The sequence below is a fragment of the Lolium perenne genome, chromosome 5 (assembly GCF_019359855.2).
Source record: "Lolium perenne isolate Kyuss_39 chromosome 5, Kyuss_2.0, whole genome shotgun sequence".
Classification (NCBI taxonomy): domain Eukaryota; kingdom Viridiplantae; phylum Streptophyta; class Magnoliopsida; order Poales; family Poaceae; genus Lolium; species Lolium perenne.
The window spans coordinates 19,775,911-19,799,043 of record NC_067248.2 but is presented as its reverse complement, the minus strand read 5'-3'; the positions used below and the strand labels follow the sequence as shown (position 1 = coordinate 19,799,043).

Below are 23,133 nucleotides of genomic sequence, written 5' to 3'. Positions count from 1 at the left end.
AACTAGCAAATCCCAAAATGAATATGTGCTACATTAAAAAATATTTCATCAAATAAGCGTTGAAATATTCAGACCAAGTTTGTGGCTCATGTATGATTTCAGATTCTCAGTAAATCTCAAATCCCAAATGTGAGGCAACCCATACTGGTGGCAGCTCAAGACTCAAGAGTGGCAAGAGGTAGGGTGCTAAAGTTTAGTCACATGAAAAGTTGGAAAAGTTAGACCTCTTTGTAAGGGATGGTGTTCCACCACTTGGTAAGTGAGTGAGAAAAGGAGTAGTACACACGCTCCTCCTACTCTGTCGTCGCTCATCATGACATGTAGGGTTTCCTGAGCGGCTCTATATAAAGTACTGCATTGCTGCCACTGTAGAACACACCACAACCAAAATAGGGTTTTGCCACCTCCTACGCAATTGTTGTTTCATCTGTAAATGGTCAGTACATGCAACTTGCTCTTGTCTATCTATTTAATATGTTTGCAGGTACATGTTTAGTTACTACATGTTTTTGTTCACCGTGTTGTCGAATGTATCTAGTATGTCCGAGATACATGTGGTAGTGGTTGGTTATGTCATGTTTTTCATTCTGGAATTATTCATGAAAATAGGGTTTAGGGCACAATTATATTCAAGTGGATATGACACCAATATTATATTATTTTTTCTCTGTTTCGAAAACCCTATAAACAAATAAGCGGGAGGGGTGTGAATCACTGGTAGATGGCTACGAGATCTAGCTAGATATATACAAAAGAAAAAATGCATGCGAGTGTCGCCTCATTTTTTCTAGAAACTAAGGAAAAAATCTAACTAGTAAGAAGTCCACCAGGTCGGTCACAAAGACGGCCATATCCGAAGATGACTAGGACAGATCTGCCACAGGTTACTACATCCACACACGTGCGGGTCATACACGAAACAACGACACTAACCCTACCAAGATCGGAGCTCCAAAGCACTCTTCTCCAACCATGACCAGTCTTTGCTCTTCCTCTTAGCATGGTCTAATACATCCCCATATTTTGTTACACGATATATGTAACACTACGGGAAAATCAGGCGCTGCCGTGCAGCATATCATTGCCGTGAGGCACCGCACGGCAAAGACTTCTTTGCCGTGCGACGCCAGAGGCACGCACGGCAAAGAATATGTGCACGGCAAAGTTACAGGGTGGCGCACGGCAAAGATACAGAGCACGGCAACCTCACCCGTGCCTCACGGCAACGTCCCCTCGCACGGCAAAGTCCCTCAAACACGCACGGCAAAGAAATCATGACGGCAAAGGCAAAAGAAGGCCGCACGGCAAAGAAACTGTGCTCGGCAAAGGACTGGGACGTTGCCGTGGGCTTCTCTTTGCCGTGAGGCCAGACAAAATGCACGGCAAAGGAGCCTTTGCCGTGCGACTCCTTCTTTGCCGTGCGCCATACTTCATTTTATTTGTTTTTCTTTCTATTTTATTTCATCTCATACTTATATTTTTTTTATTAGTTTCACTTTTTGATGAATATTTATTAGTGTTACTTAATACAATGTGCAATACAAAATTACTCTCCATGTTCACCCCCCACATATATCAGGGTTTCGGAGCAATTAATACGCGCTTCGGAAAATCTGCTAAGTGTTATCGCCCAAATGTGAGGAAGGTCACACCGGGGAGCTACTTTTGCACAATTACACCTTGCATCACACTTTGACACATAGCATAGGCCCACATGCAAGATTTGGTGGGGTTCCGGTGCTCCGGCGGTCGTTATCCCCCTCCTAGCTCCCCCCAAAACAGCGAAACGCGTGCCCCGGCGGGTCTACCCCCCTAGATTTCTTCGCGCGAGGGTGCACCAATGTAACTTTTCATTCTTTTAGGTTTGTTTAGGACATATACACATGGAGAACCAAGATTGGGACCCTTTGGCACATATACCCGCAGCTAGAGCCATTATCACACGATCGAGGGTGTGCCTGATCTACTGGTTAGGGTTTGGTGTAGGGTTAGGGCTAGGGTTTAGGGGGTAGGGCTAGGGTTTAGTTTAAAGGTAAGTATTTATGGTTAGGTATAGGTTTAGGGTATAGGGTTAGGGTTAGGGTTTATGATGCATGGTTCTACAGCTCCGGCGTCGTGGTTTAGGGTTTTAGAGGGGTTTTAGTGCTCGAAGCCTCCCCAGTTTAGGGTTTAGGGTTTAGGGGAGCTACTTTTGCACCATTAGACATTGCACCACACTTTGACACATATCATAGGTCCACATGCAAGATTTGGTGGGGTTCCGGTGCTCCGGCGGTCGTTCTCCCCCTCCTTCCCCCAAAACAGCGGAACGTGTGCCCCGGCGGGTCTACCCCCCTAGATTTCTCCGCGCGAGGGTGCACCAATGTAACTTTTCATTCTTTTAGGTTTGTTTAGGACATATACACATGGAGAACCAAGATTGGGACCCTTTGGCACATATACCCGCAGCTCGAGCCATTATCACGCGATCGAGGGTGTGCCTGATCTACTGGTTAGGGTTTGGTGTAGGGTTAGGGCTAGGGTTTAGGGGGTAGGGCTAGGGTTTAGGTTCAAGGTAAGTATTTATGGTTAGGTATAGGTTTAGGGTATAGGGTTAGGGTTAGGGTTTATGATGCATGGTTCTGCAGCTCCGGCGTCGTGGTTTAGGGTTTTAGGGGGGTTTTAGTGCTCGAAGCCTCCCCAGTTTAGGGTTTAGGGTTTAGGGGAGCTACTTTTGCACCATTAGACCTTGCACCACATTTCGACACATATCATAGGTCCACATGCAAGATTTGGTGGGGTTCCGGTGCTCCGACGGTCGTTCTCCCCCTCCTTCCCCCAAAACAGCGGAACGTGTGCCCCGGCGGGTCTACCCCCTAGATTTCTCCGCGCGAGGGTGCACCAATGTAACTTTTCATTCTTTTAGGTTTGTTTAGGACATATACACATGGAGAACCAAGATTGGGACCCTTTGGCACATATACCCGCAGCTCGAGCCATTATCACACGATCGAGGGTGTGCCTGATCTACTGGTTAGGGTTTGGTGTAGGGTTAGGGCTAGGGTTTAGGGGGTAGGGCTAGGGTTTAGGTTAAAGGTAAGTATTTATGGTTAGGTATAGGTTTAGGGTATAGGGTTAGGGTTAGGGTTTATGATGCATGGTTCTGCAGCTCCGGCGTCGTGGTTTAGGGTTTTAGAGGGGTTTTAGTGCTCGAAGCCTCCCCAGTTTAGGGTTTAGGGTTTAGGGGAGCTACTTTTGCACCATTAGACCTTGAACCACACTTTGACACATATCATAGGCCCACATGCAAGATTTGGTGGGTTTCCGGTGCTCCGGCGGTCGTTCTCCCCCTCCTTCCCCCAAAACAGCGGAACGTGTGCCCCGGCGGGTCTACCCCCCTAGATTTCTCCGCGCGAGGGTGCACCAATGTAACTTTTCATTCTTTTAGGTTTGTTTAGGACATATACACATGGAGAACCAAGATTGGGACCCTTTGGCACATATACCCGCAGCTCGAGCCATTATCACACGATCGAGGGTGTGCCTGATCTACTGGTTAGGGTTTGGTGTAGGGTTAGGGCTAGGGTTTAGGGGGTAGGGCTAGGGTTTAGGTTCAAGGTAAGTATTTATGGTTAGGTATAGGTTTAGGGTATAGGGTTAGGGCTAGCGTTTATGATGCATGGTTTTGCAGCTCCGGTGCCGTGGTTTAGGGTTTTAGAGGGGTTTTAGTGCTCGAAGCCTCCCCAGTTTAGGGTTTAGGGTTTAGGGGAGCTACTTTTGCACAATTAGACCTTGCACCACACTTTGACACATATCATAGGTCCACATGCAAGATTTGGTGGGGTTCCGGTGCTCCGGCGGTCGTTCTCCCCCTCCTTCCCCCAAAACAGCGGAACGTGTGCCCCGGTGGGTCTACCCCCCTAGATTTCTCCGCGCGAGGGTGCACCAATGTAACTTTTCATTCTTTTAGGTTTGTTTAGGACATATACACATGGAGAACCAAGATTGGGACCCTTTGGCACATATACCCGCAGCTCGAGCCATTATCACACGATCGAGGGTGTGCCTGATCTACTGGTTAGGGTTTGGTGTAGGGTTAGGGCTAGGGTTTAGGGGGTAGGGCTAGGGTTTAGGTTAAAGGTAAGTATTTATGGTTACGTATAGGTTTAGGGTATAGGGTTAGGGTTAGGGTTTATGATGCATGGTTCTGCAGCTCCGGCGTCGTGGTTTAGGGTTTTAGAGGGGTTTTAGTGCTCGAAGCCTCCCCAGTTTAGGGTTTAGGGTTTAGGGGAGCTACTTTTGCACCATTAGACCTTGCACCACACTTTGACACATATCATAGGTCCACATGCAAGATTTGGTGGGGTTCCGGTGCTCCGCGGTCGTTATCCCCTCCTTCCCCCAAAACAATGGAACATGTGCCCGGCGGGTCTACCCCCTAGATTTCTCCGCGAGGGTGCACCAATGTAACTTTTCATTCTTTTAGGTTTGTTTAGTACATATACACATGGAGAACCAAGATTGGGACCCTTTGGCACATATACCCGCAGCTCGAGCCATTATCACACGATCGAGGGTGTGCCTGATCTACTGGTTAGGGTTTGGTGTAGGGTTAGGGCTAGGGTTTAGGGGGTAGGGCTAGGGTTTAGGTTAAAGGTAAGTATTTATGGTTAGGTATAGGTTTAGGGTATAGGGTTAGGGTTAGGGTTTATGATGCATGGTTCTGCAGCTCCGGCGTCGTGGTTTAGGGTTTTAGAGGGGTTTCAGTGCTCGAAGCCTCCCCAGTTTAGGGTTTAGGGTTTAGGGGAGCTACTTTTGCACCATTAGACCTTGCACCACACTTTGACACATATCATAGGCCCACATGCAAGATTTGGTGGGGTTCCGGTGTTCCGGCGGTCGTTATCCCCCTCCTTCCCCCAAAACAGCGGAACATGTGCCCCCGCGGGTCTACCCCCCTAGATTTCTCCGCGCGAGGGTGAACCAATGTAACTTTTCATTCTTTTAGGTTTTTTTAGGACATATACACATGGAGAACCAAGATTGGGACCCTTTGGCACATATACCCGCAGCTCGAGCCATTATCACACGATCGAGGGTGTGCCTGATCTACTGGTTAGGGTTTGGTGTAGGGTTAGGGCTAGGGTTTAGGGGGTAGGGCTAGGGTTTAGGTTCAAGGTAAGTATTTATGGTTAGGTATAGGTTTAGGGTATAGGGTTAGGGCTAGGGTTTATGATGCATGGTTCTGCAGCTCCGGTGCCGTGGTTTAGGGTTTTAGAGGGGTTTTAGTGCTCGAAGCCTCCCCAGTTTAGGGTTTAGGGTTTAGGGGAGCTACTTTTGCACCATTATACCTTGCACCACACTTTGACACATATCATAGGTCCACATGCAAGATTTGGTGGGGTTCCGGTGCTCCGGCGGTCGTTATCCCCCTCCTTCCCCCAAAACAGCGGAACATGTGCCCCGGCGGGTCTACCCCCCTAGATTTCTCTGCGCGAGGGTGCACCAATGTAACTTTTCATTCTTTTAGGTTTGTTTAGTACATATACACATGGAGAACCAAGATTGGGACCCTTTGGCACATATACCCGCAGCTCGAGCCATTATCACACGATCGAGGGTGTGCCTGATCTACTGGTTAGGGTTTGGTGTAGGGTTAGGGCTAGGGTTTAGGGGTTAGGGCTAGGGTTTAGGTTAAAGGTAATTATTTATGGTTAGGTATAGGTTTAGGGTATAGGGTTAGGGTTAGGGTTAGGGTTTATGATGCATTGTTCTGCAGCTCCGGCGTCGTGGTTTAGGGTTTTAGAGGGGTTTTAGTGCTCGAAGCCTCCCCAGTTTAGGGTTTAGGGTTTAGGGGAGCTACTTTTGCACCATTAGACCTTGCACCACACTTTGACTCATATCATAGGTCCACATGCAAGATTTGGTGGGGTTCTGGTGCTCCGGCGGTCGTTCTCCCCCTCCTTCCCCCAAAACAGCGGAACGTGTGCCCCGGCGGGTCTACCCCCCTAGATTTCTCCGCGCGAGGGTGCACCAATGTAACTTTTCATTCTTTTAGGTTTGTTTAGGACATATACACATGGAGAACCAAGATTGGGACCCTTTGGCACATATACCCGCAGCTCGAGCCATTATCACACGATCGAGGGTGTGCCTGATCTACTGGTTAGGGTTTGGTGTAGGGTTAGGGCTAGGGTTTAGGGGGTAGGGCTAGGGTTTAGGTTCAAGGTAAGTATTTATGGTTAGGTATAGGTTTAGGGTATAGGGTTAGGGTTAGGGTTTATGATGCATGGTTCTGCAGCTCCGGCGTCGTGGTTTAGGGTTTTAGAGGGGTTTTAGTGCTCGAAGCCTCCCCAGTTTAGGGTTTAGGGTTTAGGGGAGCTACTTTTGCACCATTAGACCTTGCACCACACTTTGACACATATCATAGGTCCACATGCAAGATTTGGTGGGGTTCCGGTGCTCCGGCGGTCGTTCTCCCCCTCCTTCCCCCAAAATAGCGGAACGTGTGCCCCGGCGGGTCTACCCCCCTAGATTTCTCCGCGCGAGGGTGCACCAATGTAAATTTTCATTCTTTTAGGTTTGTTTAGGACATATACACATGGAGAACCAAGATTGGGACCCTTTGGCACATATACCCGCAGCTCGAGCCATTATCACACGATCGAGGGTGTGCCTGATCTACTGGTTAGGGTTTGGTGTAGGGTTAGGGCTAGGGTTTAGGGGGTAGGGCTAGGGTTTAGGTTAAAGGTAAGTATTTATGGTTAGGTATAGGTTTAGGGTATAGGGTTAGGGTTAGGGTTTATGATGCATGGTTCTGCAGCTCCGGCGTCGTGGTTTAGGGTTTTAGAGGGGTTTTAGTGCTCGAAGCCTCCCCAGTTTAGGGTTTAGGGTTTAGGGGAGCTACTTTTGCACCATTAGACCTTGCACCACACTTTGACACATATCATAGGCCCACATGCAAGATTTGGTGGTGTTCCGGTGCTCCGGCGTTTGTTCTCCCCCTCCTTCCCCCAAAACAGCGGAACGTGTGCCCCGGCGGGTCTACCCCCCTAGATTTCTCCGCGCGAGGGTGCACCAATGTAAATTTTCATTCTTTTAGGTTTGTTTAGGACATATACACATGGAGAACCAAGATTGGGACCCTTTGGCACATATACCCGCAGCTCGAGCCATTATCACACGATCGAGGGTGTGCCTGATCTACTGGTTAGGGTTTGGTGTAGGGTTAGGGCTAGGGTTTAGGGGGTAGGGCTAGGGTTTAGGTTCAAGGTAAGTATTTATGGTTAGGTATAGGTTTAGGGTATAGGGTTAGGGCTAGCGTTTATGATGCATGGTTTTGCAGCTCCGGTGCCGTGGTTTAGGGTTTTAGAGGGGTTTTAGTGCTCGAAGCCTCCCCAGTTTAGGGTTTAGGGTTTAGGGGAGCTACTTTTGCACCATTAGACCTTGCACCACACTTTGACACATATCATAGGTCCACATGCAAGATTTGGTGGGGTTCGGTGCTCGGCGGTCGTTCTCCCCCTCCTTCCCCCAAAACAGCGGAACGTGTGCCCCGGCGGGTCTATCCCCCTAGATTTCTCCGCGCGAGGGTGCACCAATGTAACTTTTCATTCTTTTAGGTTTGTTTAGGACATATACACATGGAGAACCAAGATTGGGACCCTTTGGCACATATACCCGCAGCTCGAGCCATTATTACACGATCGAGGGTGTGCCTGATCTACTGGTTAGGGTTTGGTGTAGGGTTAGGGCTAGGGTTTAGGGGGTAGGGCTAGGGTTTAGGTTAAAGGTAAGTATTTATGGTTAGGTATAGGTTTAGGGTTAGGGTTTATGATGCATGGTTCTGCAGCTCCGGCGTCGTGGTTTAGGGTTTTAGAGGGGTTTTAGTGCTCGAAGCCTCCCCAGTTTAGGGTTTAGGGTTTAGGGGAGCTACTTTTGCACCATTAGACCTTGCACCACACTTTGACACATATCATAGGTCCACATGCAAGATTTGGTGGGGTTCCGGTGCTCCGGCGGTCGTTATCCCCCTCCTTCCCCCAAAACAGCGGAACATGTGCCCCGACGGGTCTACCCCCCTAGATTTCTCCGCGCGAGGGTGCACCAATGTAACTTTTCATTCTTTTAGGTTTGTTTAGTACATATACACATGGAGAACCAAGATTGGGACCCTTTGGCACATATACCCGCAGCTCGAGCCATTATCACACGATCGAGGGTGTGCCTGATCTACTGGTTAGGGTTTGGTGTATGGTTTGGGCTAGGGTTTAGGGGTTGGGCTAGGGTTTAGGTTAAAGGTAAGTATTTATGGTTAGGTATAGGTTTAGGGTATAGGGTTAGGGTTAGGGTTTATGATGCATGGTTCTGCAGCTCCGGCGTCGTGGTTTAGGGTTTTAGAGGGGTTTTAGTGCTCGAAGCCTCCCCACTTTAGGGTTTAGGGTTTAGGGGAGCTACTTTTGCACCATTAGACCTTGCACCACACTTTGAAACATATCATAGGCCCACATGCAAGATTTGGTGGGGTTCCGGTGCTCCGGCAGTCGTTATCCCCCTCCTTCCCCCAAAACAGCGGAACATGTGCCCCCGCGGGTCTACCCCCGTAGATTTCTCCGCGCGAGGGTGAACCAATGTAACTTTTCATTCTTTTAGGTTTTTTTAGGACATATACACATGGAGAACCAAGATTGGGACCCTTTGGCACATATACCCGCAGCTCGAGCCATTATCACACGATCGAGGGTGTGCCTGATCTACTGGTTAGGGTTTGGTGTAGGGTTAGGGCTAGGGTTTAGGGGGTAGGGCTAGGGTTTAGGTTCAAGGTAAGTATTTATGGTTAGGTATAGGTTTAGGGTATAGGGTTAGGGCTAGGGTTTATGATGCATGGTTCTGCAGCTCCGGTGCGGTGGTTTAGGGTTTTAGAGGGGTTTTAGTGCTCGAAGCCTCCCCAGTTTAGGGTTTAGGGTTTAGGGGAGCTACTTTTGCACCATTAGACCTTGCACCACACTTTGACACATATCATAGGTCCACATGCAAGATTTGGTGGGGTTCCGGTGCTCCGGCGGTCGTTATCCCCCTCCTTCCCCCAAAACAGCGGAACATGTGCCCCGGCGGGTCTACCCCCCTAGATTTCTCTGCGCGAGGGTGCACCAATGTAACTTTTCATTCTTTTAGGTTTGTTTAGTACATATACACATGGAGAACCAAGTTTGGGACCCTTTGGCACATATACCCGCAGCTCGAGCCATTATCACACGATCGAGGGTGTGCCTGATCTACTGGTTAGGGTTTGGTGTAGGGTTAGGGCTAGGGTTTAGGGGGTAGGGCTAGGGTTTAGGTTCAAGGTAAGTATTTATGGTTAGGTATAGGTTTAGGGTATAGGGTTAGGGCTAGCATTTATGATGCATGGTTTTGCAGCTCTGGTGCCGTGGTTTAGGGTTTTAGAGGGGTTTTAGTGCTCGAAGCCTCCCTAATTTAGGGTTTAGGGTTTAGGGGAGCTACTTTTGCACCATTAGACCTTGCACCACACTTTGACACATATCATAGGTCCACATGCAAGATTTGGTGGGGTTTCGGTGCTCCGGCGGTCGTTATCCCCCTCCTTCCCCCAAAACAGCGGAACATGTGCCCCGGCGGGTCTACCCCCCTAGATTTCTCTGCGCGAGGGTGCACCAATGTAACTTTTCAATCTTTTAGGTTTGTTTAGTACATATACACATGGAGAACCAAGATTGGGACCCTTTGGCACATATACCCGCAGCTCGAGCCATTATCACACGATCGAGGGTGTGCCTGATCTACTGGTTAGGGTTTGGTGTAGGGTTAGGGCTAGGGTTTAGGGGGTAGGGCTAGGGTTTAGGTTAAAGGTAAGTATTTATGGTTAGGTATAGGTTTAGGGTATAGGGTTAGGGTTAGGGTTTATGATGCATGGTTCTGCAGCTCCGGCGTCGTGGTTTAGGGTTTTAGAGGGGTTTTAGTGCTCGAAGCCTCCCCAGTTTAGGGTTTAGGGTTTAGGGGAGCTACTTTTGCACCATTAGACCTTGCACCACAATTTGACACATATCATAGGTCCACATGCAAGATTTGGTGGGGTTCCGGTGCTCCGGCGGTCGTTCTCCCCCTTCTTCCCCCAAAACAGCGGAACGTGTGCCCCGGCGGGTCTACCCCCCTAGATTTCTCCGCGCGAGGGTGCACCAATGTAACTTTTCATTCTTTTAGGTTTGTTTAGGACATATACACATGGAGAACCAAGATTGGGACCCTTTGGCACATATACCCGCAGCTCGAGCCATTATCACACGATCGAGGGTGTGCGAGATCTACTGGATAGGGTTTGGTGTAGGGTTAGGGCTAGGGTTTAGGGGGTAGGGCTAGGGTTTAGGTTCAAGGTAAGTATTTATGGTTAGGTATAGGTTTTGGGTATAGGGTTCGGGTTAGGGTTTATGATGCATGGTTCTGCAGCTCCAGCGTCGTGGTTTAGGGTTTTAGAGGGGTTTTAGTGCTCGAAGCCTCCCCAGTTTAGGGTTTAGGGTTTAGGGGAGCTACTTTTGCACCATTAGACCTTGCACCACACTTTGACACATATCATAGGTCCACATGCAAGATTTGGTGGTGTTCCGGTGCTCCGGCGGTCGTTCTCCCCCTCCTTCCCCCAAAATAGCGGAACGTGTGCCCCGGCGGGTCTACCCCCCTAGATTTCTCCGCGCGAGGGTGCACCAATGTAACTTTTCATTCTTTTAGGTTTGTTTAGGACATATACACATGGAGAACCAAGATTGGGACCCTTTGGCACATATACCCGCAGCTCGAGCCATTATCACACGATCGAGGGTGTGCCTGATCTACTGGTTAGGGTTTGGTGTAGGGTTAGGTCTAGGGTTTAGGGGGTAGGGCTAGGGTTTAGGTTAAAGGTAAGTATTTATGTTTAGGTATAGGTTTAGGGTATAGGGTTAGGGTTAGGGTTTATGATGCATGGTTCTGCAGCTCCGGCGTCGTGGTTTAGGGTTTTAGAGGGGTTTTAGTGCTCGAAGCCTCCCCAGTTTAGGGTTTAGGGTTTAGGGGAGCTACTTTTGCACCATTAGACCTTGCACCACACTTTGACACATATCATAGGCCCACATGAAAGATTTGGTGGGGTTCCGGTGCTCCGGCATTTGTTCTCCTCCTCCTTCCCCCAAAACAGCGGAACGTGTGCCCCGGCGGGTCTACCCCCCTAGATTTCTCCGCGCGAGGGTGCACCAATGTAAATTTTCATTCTTTTAAGTTTGTTTAGGACATATACACATGGAGAACCAAGATTGGGACCCTTTGGCACATATACCCGCAGCTCGAGCCATTATCACACGATCGAGGGTGTGCCTGATGTACTGGTTAGGGTTTGGTGTAGGGTTAGGGCTAGGGTTTAGGGGGTAGGGCTAGGGTTTAGGTTCAAGGTAAGTATTTATGGTTAGGTATATGTTTAGGGTATAGGGTTAGGGCTAGCGTTTATGATGCATGGTTTTGCAGCTCCGGTGCCGTGGTTTAGGGTTTTAGAGGGGTTTTAGTGCTCGAAGCCTCCCCAGTTTAGGGTTTAGGGTTTAGGGGAGCTACTTTTGCACCATTAGACCTTGCACCACACTTTGACACATATCATAGGTCCACATGCAAGATTTGGTGGGGTTCCGGTGCTCCGGCGGTCGTTCTCCCCCTCCTTCCCCCAAAACAGCGGAACGTGTGCCCCGGCGGGTCTATCCCCCTAGATTTCTCCGCGCGAGGGTGCACCAATGTAACTTTTCATTCTTTTAGGTTTGTTTAGGACATATACACATGGAGAACCAAGATTGGGACCCTTTGGCACATATACCCGCAGCTCGAGCCATTATCACACGATCGAGGGTGTGCCTGATCTACTGGTTAGGGTTTGGTGTAGGGTTAGGGCTAGGGTTTAGGGGGTAGGGCTAGGGTTTAGGTTAAAGGTAAGTATTTATGGTTAGGTATAGGTTTAGGGTTAGGGTTTATGATGCATGGTTCTGCAGCTCCGGCGTCGTGGTTTAGGGTTTTAGAGGGGTTTTAGTGCTCGAAGCCTCCCCAGTTTAGGGTTTAGGGTTTAGGGGAGCTACTTTTGCACCATTAGACCTTGCACCACACTTTGACACATATCATAGGTCCACATGCAAGATTTGGTGGGGTTCCGGTGCTCCGGCGGTCGTTATCCCCCTCCTTCCCCCAAAACAGCGGAACATGTGCCCCGGCGGGTCTACCCCCCTAGATTTCTCCGCGCGAGGGTGCACCAATGTAACTTTTCATTCTTTTAGGTTTGTTTAGTACATATACACATGGAGAACCAAGATTGGGACCCTTTGGCACATATACCCGCAGCTCGAGCCATTATCACACGATCGAGGGTGTGCCTGATCTACTGGTTAGGGTTTGGTGTAGGGTTAGGGCTAGGGTTTAGGGGGTAGGGCTAGGGTTTAGGTTCAAGGTAAGTATTTATGGTTAGGTATAGGTTTATGGTATAGGGTTAGGGTTAGGGTTTATGATGCATGGTTCTGCAGCTCCGGCGTCGTGGTTTAGGGTTTTAGAGGGGTTTTAGTGCTCGAAGCCTCCCCAGTTTAGGGTTTAGGGTTTAGGGGAGCTACTTTTGCACCATTAGACCTTGCACCACACTTTGACACATATCATAGGCCCACATGCAAGATTTGGTGGGGTTCCGGTGCTCCGGCGGTCGTTATCCCCCTCCTTCCCCCAAAACAGCGGAACATGTGCCCCCGCGGGTCTACCCCCCTAGATTTCTCCGCGCGAGGGTGAACCAATGTAACTTTTCATTCTTTTAGGTTTGTTTAGGACATATACACATGGAGAACCAAGATTGGGACCCTTTGGCACATATACCCGCAGCTCGAGCCATTATCACACGATCGAGGGTGTGCCTGATCTACTGGTTAGGGTTTGGTGTAGGGTTAGGGCTAGGGTTTAGGGGGTAGGGCTAGGGTTTAGGTTCAAGGTAAGTATTTATGGTTAGGTATAGGTTTAGGGTATAGGGTTAGGGCTAGGGTTTATGATGCATGGTTCTGCAGCTCCGGTGCCGTGGTTTAGGGTTTTAGAGGGGTTTTAGTGCTCGAAGCCTCCCCAGTTTAGGGTTTAGGGTTTAGGGGAGCTACTTTTGCACCATTATACCTTGCACCACACTTTGACACATATCATAGGTCCACATGCAAGATTTGGTGGGGTTCCGGTGCTCCGGCGGTCGTTATCCCCCTCCTTCCCCCAAAACAGCGGAACATGTGCCCCGGCGGGTCTACCCCCCTAGATTTCTCCGCGCGAGGGTGCATCAATGTAACTTTTCATTCTTTTAGGGTTAGGTATAGGTTTAGGGTTTAGGGTTAGGGTTAGGGTTTATGATGCAGGGTTTTGCAGCTCCGGTGTGTCAACTCCGGTGTGTCAGCACGTGTAGTCACTGACTACTGCATGCCGGCCTGGCATGACATGATACGATCTGCTGAGGAGGGTCAAGGTAAAGATATTTGCATAGCCTTTATTCTTGCTCTGCTAATTTGAGCATGCATTCATTCATTTCATAGCATGGTACACATTTTCCTCCTTCTCTTCATGATCGAGTCTTATTTACGGCTTTCTCTCAAGGATCAGACCCACGTGAAAATGCAATACAATAATTGTACAAGTTAGTAGTTGTATTCTATGTAACCTCCTACAATGGTTTTGAGTGAACCAAAGCATACTATCTAGCCTCAAATCACTTATATCAATGTCAGCACTAAAGGGTACAAAATCATCCTAGCACCCTTATAAATGAAATGGTAAAAAAAAAATTCGTTGCCGTGCGCAGGCGCACCGCAAAGAAGCCTGCCGCACGGCAAAGGCTGCCCTGCGCACGGCAAAGACGCCCCGCACGGCAAAGGTTCTTCGCCGCACGGCAAAGAAGCCCACACGGCAAAGTCTGCGGATAAGATCTGGTCGGGACGCGCCCTGAGCCACAAAAACGCCCGGTCGACTCTCTCCTCGCTCACCCCCCGCGCCGCCGCCACACGCACGCAGGCCGCACGCCGCCGCCTCGATCTCCGTCGCTGCCGTGCGCTGCTGCTACTCCCCCGCCGCCGCCGCTACTGCTACTCCCCCGCCCCCGTCCCCGCCGCCGCCAGTGCTGCTTACCACCCGCCATTGCTGCTCCCCACCCCCGCGCCATTGCTGCTCGCCGGCAGGCCGCCGCTGCTGCTCCCCACGGTCGCCGGCGCCACCACCCGAGCCGCCACCACTCGCCACCACCCGAGCCGCCACCACTCGCTCCTCGCTCACCTCCCGCGCCGGCCACCACCAGAGGAGGGTAAGGTATACATGTGCCTCTTCTTTTTTTTCAAATTTTCATATTACTTATTGTATTTAGGGTAGTTAAAAAATATTATGCATGCTAATTAGTAGTTACAATAAATATGCATGAAAAATAGGGTAGTTTAGTATAGAAATTATTTTAGGAAGTGGAGGGCACAATTTATTAGAAATATTGTATTTACAATAGTGGGATTTAGAGCAAACAAATGGTCATATGATAGCCATATATATGCTTGTAAATATTCATTTTTCCGCATTTGCAGACGATGTTTCGAGGTGGACACAGGGGCCGGCGTTGTCGGGGTGCTTGAGGAGCGTTGCTCAGAGGGACCGTTTTACCGGAGGGGATTTTGCCGGAGGGTTGTCGATCTTCTTCGCCGGCTGTCGATCACGCTTCGAGGGTGAGAATCCGTTCGCCTCTTTTGTACCTAGGTTTTTTTTTGTGTCTAGATCACCAAGTCTGTCGCGATACCTAGGCGTCTCTTCCCGACCGTAAGGGTTACGCGGATAACACAGCTCCCCGCGCTGAAGGACTGGCGCTACAGGCACGTTGTTCTACAGCCCTATGGAAGGAGGTACATGTTAATTTTTGGCATTTCGTTATCGCAATTTTGTCATTATCAAAATTATTATCACATACATATTGATGTTGTCGTTTCATGGTGCAGCTCGTTCCAGTATGAAGACCCGTCGCAGAAGCCGCCACGTGGGTACTCGAACATCCTTGGGGGCCTACTTAGATGGTATTTCCCTGGGATAGTCAATCTCCCTACTGGTGGCTGCGACGTAGCTTGGAGGTGGGCGCACTACAGCCTCGCGGAAGATCCTCTTGGCCGCGGCACCGCGGCGGATTTGGTTGTTGCCAAATTCTGGGTACGTGACTTTTGACTTCTTACCATTCATACACTCTCCTTGGTTCACAATAATTGCACTAATGCCCCTTGTTTTACCTATGTGCATGGTTGCAGAAATACTTCAAGACGGCCGAGGGCAAGGAGAATGCGTGCGATGATGTCCTACACCAGCTTGCAAGGAAGAGGGTGACTGGCATGCACTACGAGGCACGTGTTCAATGCGTCCGCGACTGGCACGCCGACCGCTTCGTCCACATGAGTAAGGAGGACGCTCGCGACACGCTCATGCAGCCGTGGCAGTACTTGCAGGTATTTGCATTTATGTGTTATTGATTTCTTTATCTCCATGTAGTTTATTTTACCATAATGGGTTTATCTTGTGCATGTAGAACCCTCCTCAGTACGTCGGCAACGACGAGAGGTGCTTTCTTGCGATGGTCATGTGGTGGACATGCCCCCAGTACCTCAAGAAGCACGAGGAGGGCAAGAAGAAGCGGGCAGAGATGCGAGGTGGATCGCATATCCAAGGCAGCATCCCCATCTCTCTTCACCTGCAGAAGGAGGTGAGCAAATTAATGGTTCCTTCATTCTTTGAATTCATGTTATATACTGTATTTGTTAACTCCGCAAGGGTGTGCCACTTCACTCAATTACATGTTCTCTTTTGCAGGAAGTCAGGACAGGAGCGAAGCCTAACGTCTTTGCCGTGCTAAAGAAGATGAAGCAAAGGAAGACGCCTGATCCTGAGACGGGGTCCGTGTGGGTTAACCCGCAATCCGAGACCCAGTGCACGTCGTATGTCTCCAAGTTCAAGCAGAAGTACGGCGAGGACGCCAACCCAGAGGCTGAGGACTTTGACCTTGAGGTCGCGGTGCTTGCGGGAGAAGGCTTGAAGCATGGCCGCCTATGGTTTGGTGACGGGTGCGTCGACCCAGCGAGGGTTCCCTCTCTCCGCCAGATCCGTCGTGGTCGTAAGAGCGGCCAGCCTGAGGTAGAGCCCCGGCCACGGGCTTCAGATCTAGCTGTCGAGCGGTTACGGGTATGTTCTTCCTCGGGTCTCTACATTTCCTTTACATGCTTTCCATTGAAATGTTAATGACATCGCGGCAACACAACGTAGGAGGAGATGGCAGCGAAGGAGCAGGCGGCCCAGGAGCAAAGGGCGCAGATGGAGCAGCAGATTCTGGAGTACCAGCAGGCGAGACACGATGATGCAGCAGATGCAACAGCAGCAGCAGGCACAGATGAGCTGGCTGATGAGCCAGACGGTTCTGACTTCTCCACCGGGGAGTCTTCCTGCTCCTCCACCTTACTCCATGCCGTGGATGCCGCCACCGCCCACTCAGACCCCGGGGACACCTATCACCGTCAACAACATGAACATCATCCGGAGCATGAACCGCGGTGAGTCCTCCTACACTTGTGCCCAACCCGCTACTTGTACTTGTTCAAGTGTTCAATATGCAAATGCAAATGTTCATTCCATCAACCTGCTTATAGATTATATGTCACAAGGCAATGACGATGAGGCCGGCGGAAGCGGAGGAGGACAAGGTTGATGGCATGGTCTTCGTGCACTCGTCGTCGTTGTAATGGATTGTTCGCACTTGTTATGGATTGTAATAATGGACATTGCACTTGTTATGCATGAACTATGTGTGCTCGATGTATTTGTGGTGTTGTTGATGTGTTTGGTGATGCTATGGTGAATATATATGTTGTATATGTTATATATATGTGAAATGCAATTTTGAAATGCAGGGATTAATGAAAAGCAGCAAAAAAATGAAAAAACCAGGGGCCTTTGCCGTGCGTAGGCACACGGCAAAGGACTTTTGGTCACTTTGCCGTGTGCATACACACGGCAAAGGCGCCACGTGGCGCAAGCCTGTGCTCCTGGGAGCTGCATGGGGCGTGCCTGTAGGGGCCTTTGCCGTGCGTGCTAGGGCTCGGCCGCACGGCAAAGGTGAGCAGCTCGGCACTGGTAGGGCGCACGGCATTGACGGGTCGCACGGCAGCCTCCCTGCCGCACGGCAATGTCGAGGCGCACGGCAGCCTCCCTGCCGCACGGCAAAGAAACCCCGCACGGCAGAGATGCTCACGCACGGCAGCGTTGGTCACGCACGGCAGCGATCTTTGCCGTGCAGATTGTGCATGCGCACGGCAAAGACGGCTTTGCCGTCGAACTCTTTGCCGTGCACTCTTTGCCGTGAGTGCACGCACGGCAAAGCCGTTGCCGTGCATACAGGCGTCTTTGCCGTGCAAAGTGGCGCACGGCAAAGCCATGCTTTCCCGTAGTGTAAGTCCACACAGAAAAGGAACAATGTAGTGACGTATGAAGTATCATGCTAAGAGTAACGTTAGTTAAACTATTTTTTTCTTATTTAAAACTCATGTCATTTGCAACATATCTCATTTTCTTTCTTACAACATTAACCATGTAACATTTATGCTAAATAGTAAGTTTGATCTTTTTCAGTTCTCACGTTATTGAAAATATGCTTGCGCAAAAATTGAATAGTATATTTTGCAATATAATTTCGGTTTACTCCTAAAAATTAGTTTGACACATTGACCCTTTGGAAATATTCTTGATAAATTATTTTTTCTTATGTATATATAAATAATAATAAAATGCATCCCTCGGTGATTCATTGGTGTAGCCATTAATATAAAGTATCTATTTGTGTTGATGTCTGTTTTAGTGCCCTTAAAATATCTTTGAGCAGCTATTTGAAACATATATGTTCTTAACAAAAATCTTAGCTGAGGCTTATATGTCTACTATTTTCTGGCTTACATGTACCTAACTAAGAATATTCTGGAGTTTACATGATTTGTACATGCATGTGGTTCATAGTTGGTAGAGATGCAAGTGAGCAAATTTTGAACTAGAAATCCACGAAAAGAACTAGAGGTGGAATTTAGGTGGGATCCCACTGGACACTTCATTAGTTGGCATGTCTTGCCTTATTTAGAGTCAACCAAGAGTTCCGTTACTTAAATAGCATGGTTACAACCTTGCTCGAGAAACCGAGTGATGTTTTACGGCACATGGTTACTCTAAAAACAACTTGGATCAGGTAGAGAAGCAAATTTAGCAAGTTCATGGGCTACTATTTTTTATTCTATATACCTAAGAGATATTAAATAACATCCTTCTAACAACTCTTATAATCAGCAATAAACTAGCTCCATGATGATTCTTGTGTTTCCAAAGTGCAACCATTTCCACGGAGTTGTTTTCGATGAGAGCTTGAGATATATTCATATCGTTCAAAAGTTTAGCTCATTTCTATAGAAAGAGATTCAGTTGTTAGCACATTAGGAACAAAATCATGCCAACAACTACTTGCCACTACTACAAAATCACACTGTTGTAGATCTAGTTTTCTCATTTGCATTATACTACCTCCGTCCCAAGGCTTAAGGCTTTTTTTTTTTTTGGAAAAGTCAAAGTAAGTAAAGTTTGACCAAAATTTTAAAATAATCTATCAATAAATATGATATTTTGTAGATAGGACATGAAAATATAGTTCATTATCTATCTAATAATATTAATTTTGTATTTGACGTGTTAATTTTTTTTATAAAAACTTAGTCAAACTTAACATAGTTTGGCTTTCTAAAAAAATATAGGCCTTAAGCATTGGGATGGAGGTAGTATGTAGCATCAATGTTCAGTTTACAAACCTTCCCTTTCAAACAGGAACCGCTTCCAAACCAGGAACCGCTCCTAGGAACACGCGTGGCGATCTCTGCCACCGAACTACAGCGGCCAGCCGCCGGTCCCTGCCCCCTCTGTCGACCGCTCCGGCCACGGGAGGGGGTGGGGACCCCGGAGTATCGGCTCCAGCCAGTAGTTAGGATTGGGACAAGTGTTTTCTTGGGCCGCTGTTCTATGGAGGAGACTGCGCCGCCTCGGAATAATTTGCCTATGCTCTTTCTCCATCTCGGCATCGCTTCAACCGGTGGCGTCGGGGGGCAGGTGGCCTGGTCTTCTCGCCGGTCTACGGATCTGGTGCGATTCGCGTCCGGTGGTTGGCGTTCGACACTCTCGCGGGTGACGGTTGCGTTGGCTGCTGCAGTTATGTGTGGCGTCTTGCAGTTGAGTGTGAGGATGACGGCACTCGTCTTCTTCGACTGAGTCTAGAAAAGATGGTGGCGTTGGGATTTGGTGACCACGGGGAAGATCCCGGCAAACATGCTACAAAGTCTCGGGCTCGTCCTCTGCAACGACCCAGTTCATCGGCTCAAAAAGCATCATTGAATGCGATGGTGCTCTCCCAGATCTAGGTGTGGCGGTTGTTCGCCTCTTTTTCCGACGCTACCATGGTGATGGTGGAGGAAGATGGACGATATTTCGGCGAGGCACATATTTCTCCAAGAGTGAATTTATAGTTTTACTTCTTGTGAGTTGGTTGACATAAATATTTGTCTTGTGTGGTGATGATGTAAACATATCGTCTAATGAAATACTCCGTATATGGTTACATAAAAAAAAAAGTTCAGCTTACAGCTTCCGAGCAAGGTTTGAGGAGGACGAGCTTTCCGCTGAATCCAAAACCAACCGTGGATGCGAGCATCCGTAATTTTTCTGATATACAGTAAGTCAGAAAAATCAATCCAACACGTAAACAGATAACGGCCTGCCGAGCGCTTACCCGCTCCCGCTCCGGCGTTCCGTCCAGCACCTGCGATGCCTCCGTCTCTCCTCCTCCACCGCGCCCCATGCGCCCGTCCCGGCCCCGCGCGCGCCGCCTCCCGCCTTTCCGCGTCGGTGGTCTCCGCCGCTAACGGCGCCGGAGGGTCCCGTCCCCCGAAGCCGCGCCCGCCCCCGCGCGGCAAGCCCCGGTTCTCGCGGCAGTCGGCCATCAGGAAGAGCTTCCAGCAGGAGCAGGTGGTCTTCTCCACGCCGGTGCCCGCCGACCCCACCGTCGCCGTCATCGGCGGCGGCGCGTCCGGCCTCGCCTGCGCCTCCGCCCTCGCCGCCCGCGGCGTCCGTTCCGTCGTCTTCGACACCGTACTACTTCGCTCGCCCCCTCGCTCCACGGCCGCGCCGCGGGACTCACTAACCCCTCTGCTCGTTTCCGCCGCGCGGTGATGCAGGGGAAGCACGGCCTCGGTGGGAGGCTGGCGACCAGGACGGCCGACGAGGGGCTGGTGTTCGACCACGCGGCGCAGTTCTTCACCGCCAGCGACGACAGGTTCCGGAAGCTGGTCGACGAGTGGGTCGACACAGGGCTGGTGCGCGAGTGGACGGGCTCCGTCGGCGAGCTCCAGGCCGGTGGCCAGTTCACGCCCACGCCCTCCTCGACGCCGAGGTACATCGGGGTGAACGGGATGCGCCCGCTTGCCGATGCGCTACTGCCCGAGGTACAATAACCAATTACTTACTGAACTTCCAATTTCTGTCACTATCGTGACTGTTCCTTTCGTTGCTGAGGTTTATGTATCAACCTATACAGAGTGACCTCGTTAAAGTTATACGGCCATCGTGGATTAGCAAGCTTGAGCCGTTCAACGGCCTATGGCGCTTGTTTGAGAATGAGAAGCCTCAGGGGCAATATGATGCAATTGTAATAGCACATAATGGTCAGTGAAATTTTCTCTCCAACAATGTTTTTTCTCTTTAAGTCTACTACTTTAGCAGTTCAGTCTTCAGTGTTCTCCAATCTGGTCCATGTGTGACAGGCCTGAGTCCTGACAGCTCTATAAAATTTGTAAACCCAAGTGCCCTTTGTCCCATGTTATGAAGAAAAGTCCAACAGAATTTAAAAATTTACTGCCTAGGTTCAATTTCTTACTAGAATATCAACTCTGACCCAAATTGGGTTTCATTGGTACTGACAGATTACTGTACAAAATTCCTTCTTGTATTGAGTTTGGATAGCTTTGGCACATTTTCGTCTTCCATCGGTTTATGAATCAGAACAGAATATAAACAGGTGGTAAGATCGATTTACCAAAGAGCAGTCAATGGATCACATAATTTGTGGAAGTAAGACACCATAGAAAAGAGTTACAGATTCTTTATGCAATATCTTCCTGAGAGTTTATGGAGCTCATTTAATTCTGCATACAGGAACTACATCATGTTCTAACGTTTCTCCAAGACAACCATATACCCTTCCCTGGTTGACCTTTTTTTAACTCATTGACCAGGGAAATGTGCCAACCGTCTGCTTTCTACGTCAGGTCTACCCCAGCTGACAAAGCAAATGAAGGTTTACACTGAACCAAAATTTTAACTCCTCAGATATATCTTTTTCTTCTAAGCCCTTACTGAACTTTGTGCCCTCTCTATTCAGAGACTGGACCTGAGTTCTGTCTGGGCACTACTTGCGGCATTTGAAGATCCTCTTCCAATCCCACATAATAGTTCTCATGGCGCATTTGAAGGAGCATTTGTGAGAGATGTGGATTCTCTCTCTTGGATGGCCAACAATACTCGGAAACTTTTCCCTTTGGAGACAGACAGACCTGAGTGCTGGACATTTTTCAGCACAGCATCTTATGGAAGAAAAAACAAAGTTCCACAGGTGACCTTTTTTGATGAAGTTGTTCGATACTTTTTGTCTTTATCATTCGGTTGCACACACCCTTATTATGATCTATTGAAAGGCCAAATACCAAGGTGGAGTCTCCCAGTTTTATTCATCTTTTGTAATGGATTTCTCTAATGCATTTAACCATTTAATTATAGGAAAACATCCCGAATGCCACTGCAGAGAAAGTGAAACGAGAAATGCTTGGGGGAGTTGAACTTGCTTTGGGACTCTCAGCGGGATCACTTCAGCTACCATTTTACACAAGAGTACAGTTGTGGTATGATAATGCACACATTGGGCATTCCATACTACTTACACTTCCATTAATACACAATGACAAATTCATACCGGCGAACACAGGGGTGCAGCTTTACCGATGAACACTCCAGGAGTACCGTGCATATTTGATCCCCAGGGGCGAGCAGGCATTTGTGGTGACTGGCTCACGGGTTCCAGTATAGAAGCGGCTGTACTAAGCGGAATGTCTCTTGGAGATCATGTAAATGCTGCTACTGTCGCTCTTTGTACACTCCCTTAGCATATCTTACGTTTTCAGTCAAGAAAAAGCTTAAGCTATACGGGTTCAGTTAGTTTAATGCAAAGCTCTTGGTTCAAATTTCTTAATGCAGGTCGCTGACTACTTCGCGAGCCATGGAGAACGACCCGAGGAGTTCGCGATTGGTTTGGATGACAGCCTAATCCGAGTGGAAGGTCATGATATTGGGCAGTTCCCCGGTCTAGACTCCCAGAAGCCACAGGTAGCTGAACCTCAGCTGACATTGAGCATATGAATCTTGCCTTGATGATCTTGCGCTGATCATTGCTGTAGCATTGTAAATGATGAGCAGATTATTTTGTTGCAAAGAGTTCATATGTTGTAACCTGCTGATTGTAAAACATGTAACAGTGTACCATGTATGTAGAAATTTTGTCAAAAGTAGATGCTCTTGTATGTAATTCTTCAGAAATTGCATCTGGTCATTTTTTTAGACGCAAGAAATGCAGTGTGCCCTACAAAATTCATGTGTAGCTCTTATATTTTGAAGCCTGGAACCTCGCCAACACAACATCAAAGAAAAATGCAGCATTGCAAGTTTACAACAGCCTATTGGCAGAACTGGTGATAAGTTGAAGAAGAAAATCATGCAACAGTTGATAGTTACGGATTAGCATAAAGACTGATACAGTGGGCTGCACGGACATCACCATGTCAAGCGGTACACCAAGTTCTCCGATGAATGAACTGGCGCTCTTAAGTGGTCACACAACAAGGGCTCGAGCTAGGTTCTCCCATTTCTAATGAATGAACCGCAACTAGAGGTGAATCTTCTCATCAAGCTTGGTAGTAATGTAGTATGCATGTGGAAGTTACACAAATTCATGTGCTACTATGGTTTGTACATTTCCATTAGTTACCTCAC

The 23,133-nt window shown here is 48.8% G+C and overlaps 2 protein-coding genes across 2 annotated transcripts; both read left to right on the top strand.

Moving 5' to 3' along the window:
- The first annotated feature begins 237 nt into the window (after positions 1-237).
- On the top strand, positions 238-19,308 carry LOC127304544 (uncharacterized). Its single transcript, XM_051335194.2, has 5 exons — positions 238-255; positions 15,276-15,470; positions 15,551-15,724; positions 15,832-16,032; positions 19,270-19,308. Exons 1-5 carry the CDS (start codon positions 238-240, stop codon positions 19,306-19,308), a joined length of 627 nt encoding a protein of 208 aa, XP_051191154.2.
- Positions 19,309-19,788: 480 nt separating this feature from the next.
- Positions 19,789-22,669, top strand: LOC127298838 (uncharacterized). The gene is made up of 8 exons (XM_051328698.1): positions 19,789-20,184; positions 20,271-20,537; positions 20,630-20,756; positions 21,327-21,388; positions 21,473-21,703; positions 21,868-21,989; positions 22,073-22,211; positions 22,342-22,669. The coding sequence occupies exons 1-8, from the start codon at positions 19,861-19,863 to the stop codon at positions 22,501-22,503; spliced, it is 1,434 nt and encodes a 477-aa protein (XP_051184658.1). The 5' UTR covers positions 19,789-19,860; the 3' UTR covers positions 22,504-22,669.
- Positions 22,670-23,133: the final 464 nt, after the last annotated feature.

Bases quoted from the DNA above. Each gene is read 5' to 3' on its own strand.
- LOC127304544 (XM_051335194.2), top strand. The intron at 15,471-15,550 runs GTATTTGCATTT...TTGTGCATGTAG, and splicing joins AGCCGTGGCAGTACTTGCAG to AACCCTCCTCAGTACGTCGG. The intron at 16,033-19,269 runs GTGCTTGCGGGA...GGCGTCTTGCAG, and splicing joins ACTTTGACCTTGAGGTCGCG to TTGAGTGTGAGGATGACGGC.
- LOC127298838 (XM_051328698.1), top strand. From the start codon at position 19,861: ATGCCTCCGTCTCTCCTCCTCCACCGCGCCCCATGCGCCCGTCCCGGC. The intron at 21,704-21,867 runs GTGACCTTTTTT...ATTTAATTATAG, and splicing joins GAAAAAACAAAGTTCCACAG to GAAAACATCCCGAATGCCAC. The intron at 21,990-22,072 runs GTATGATAATGC...CGGCGAACACAG, and splicing joins TACACAAGAGTACAGTTGTG to GGGTGCAGCTTTACCGATGA.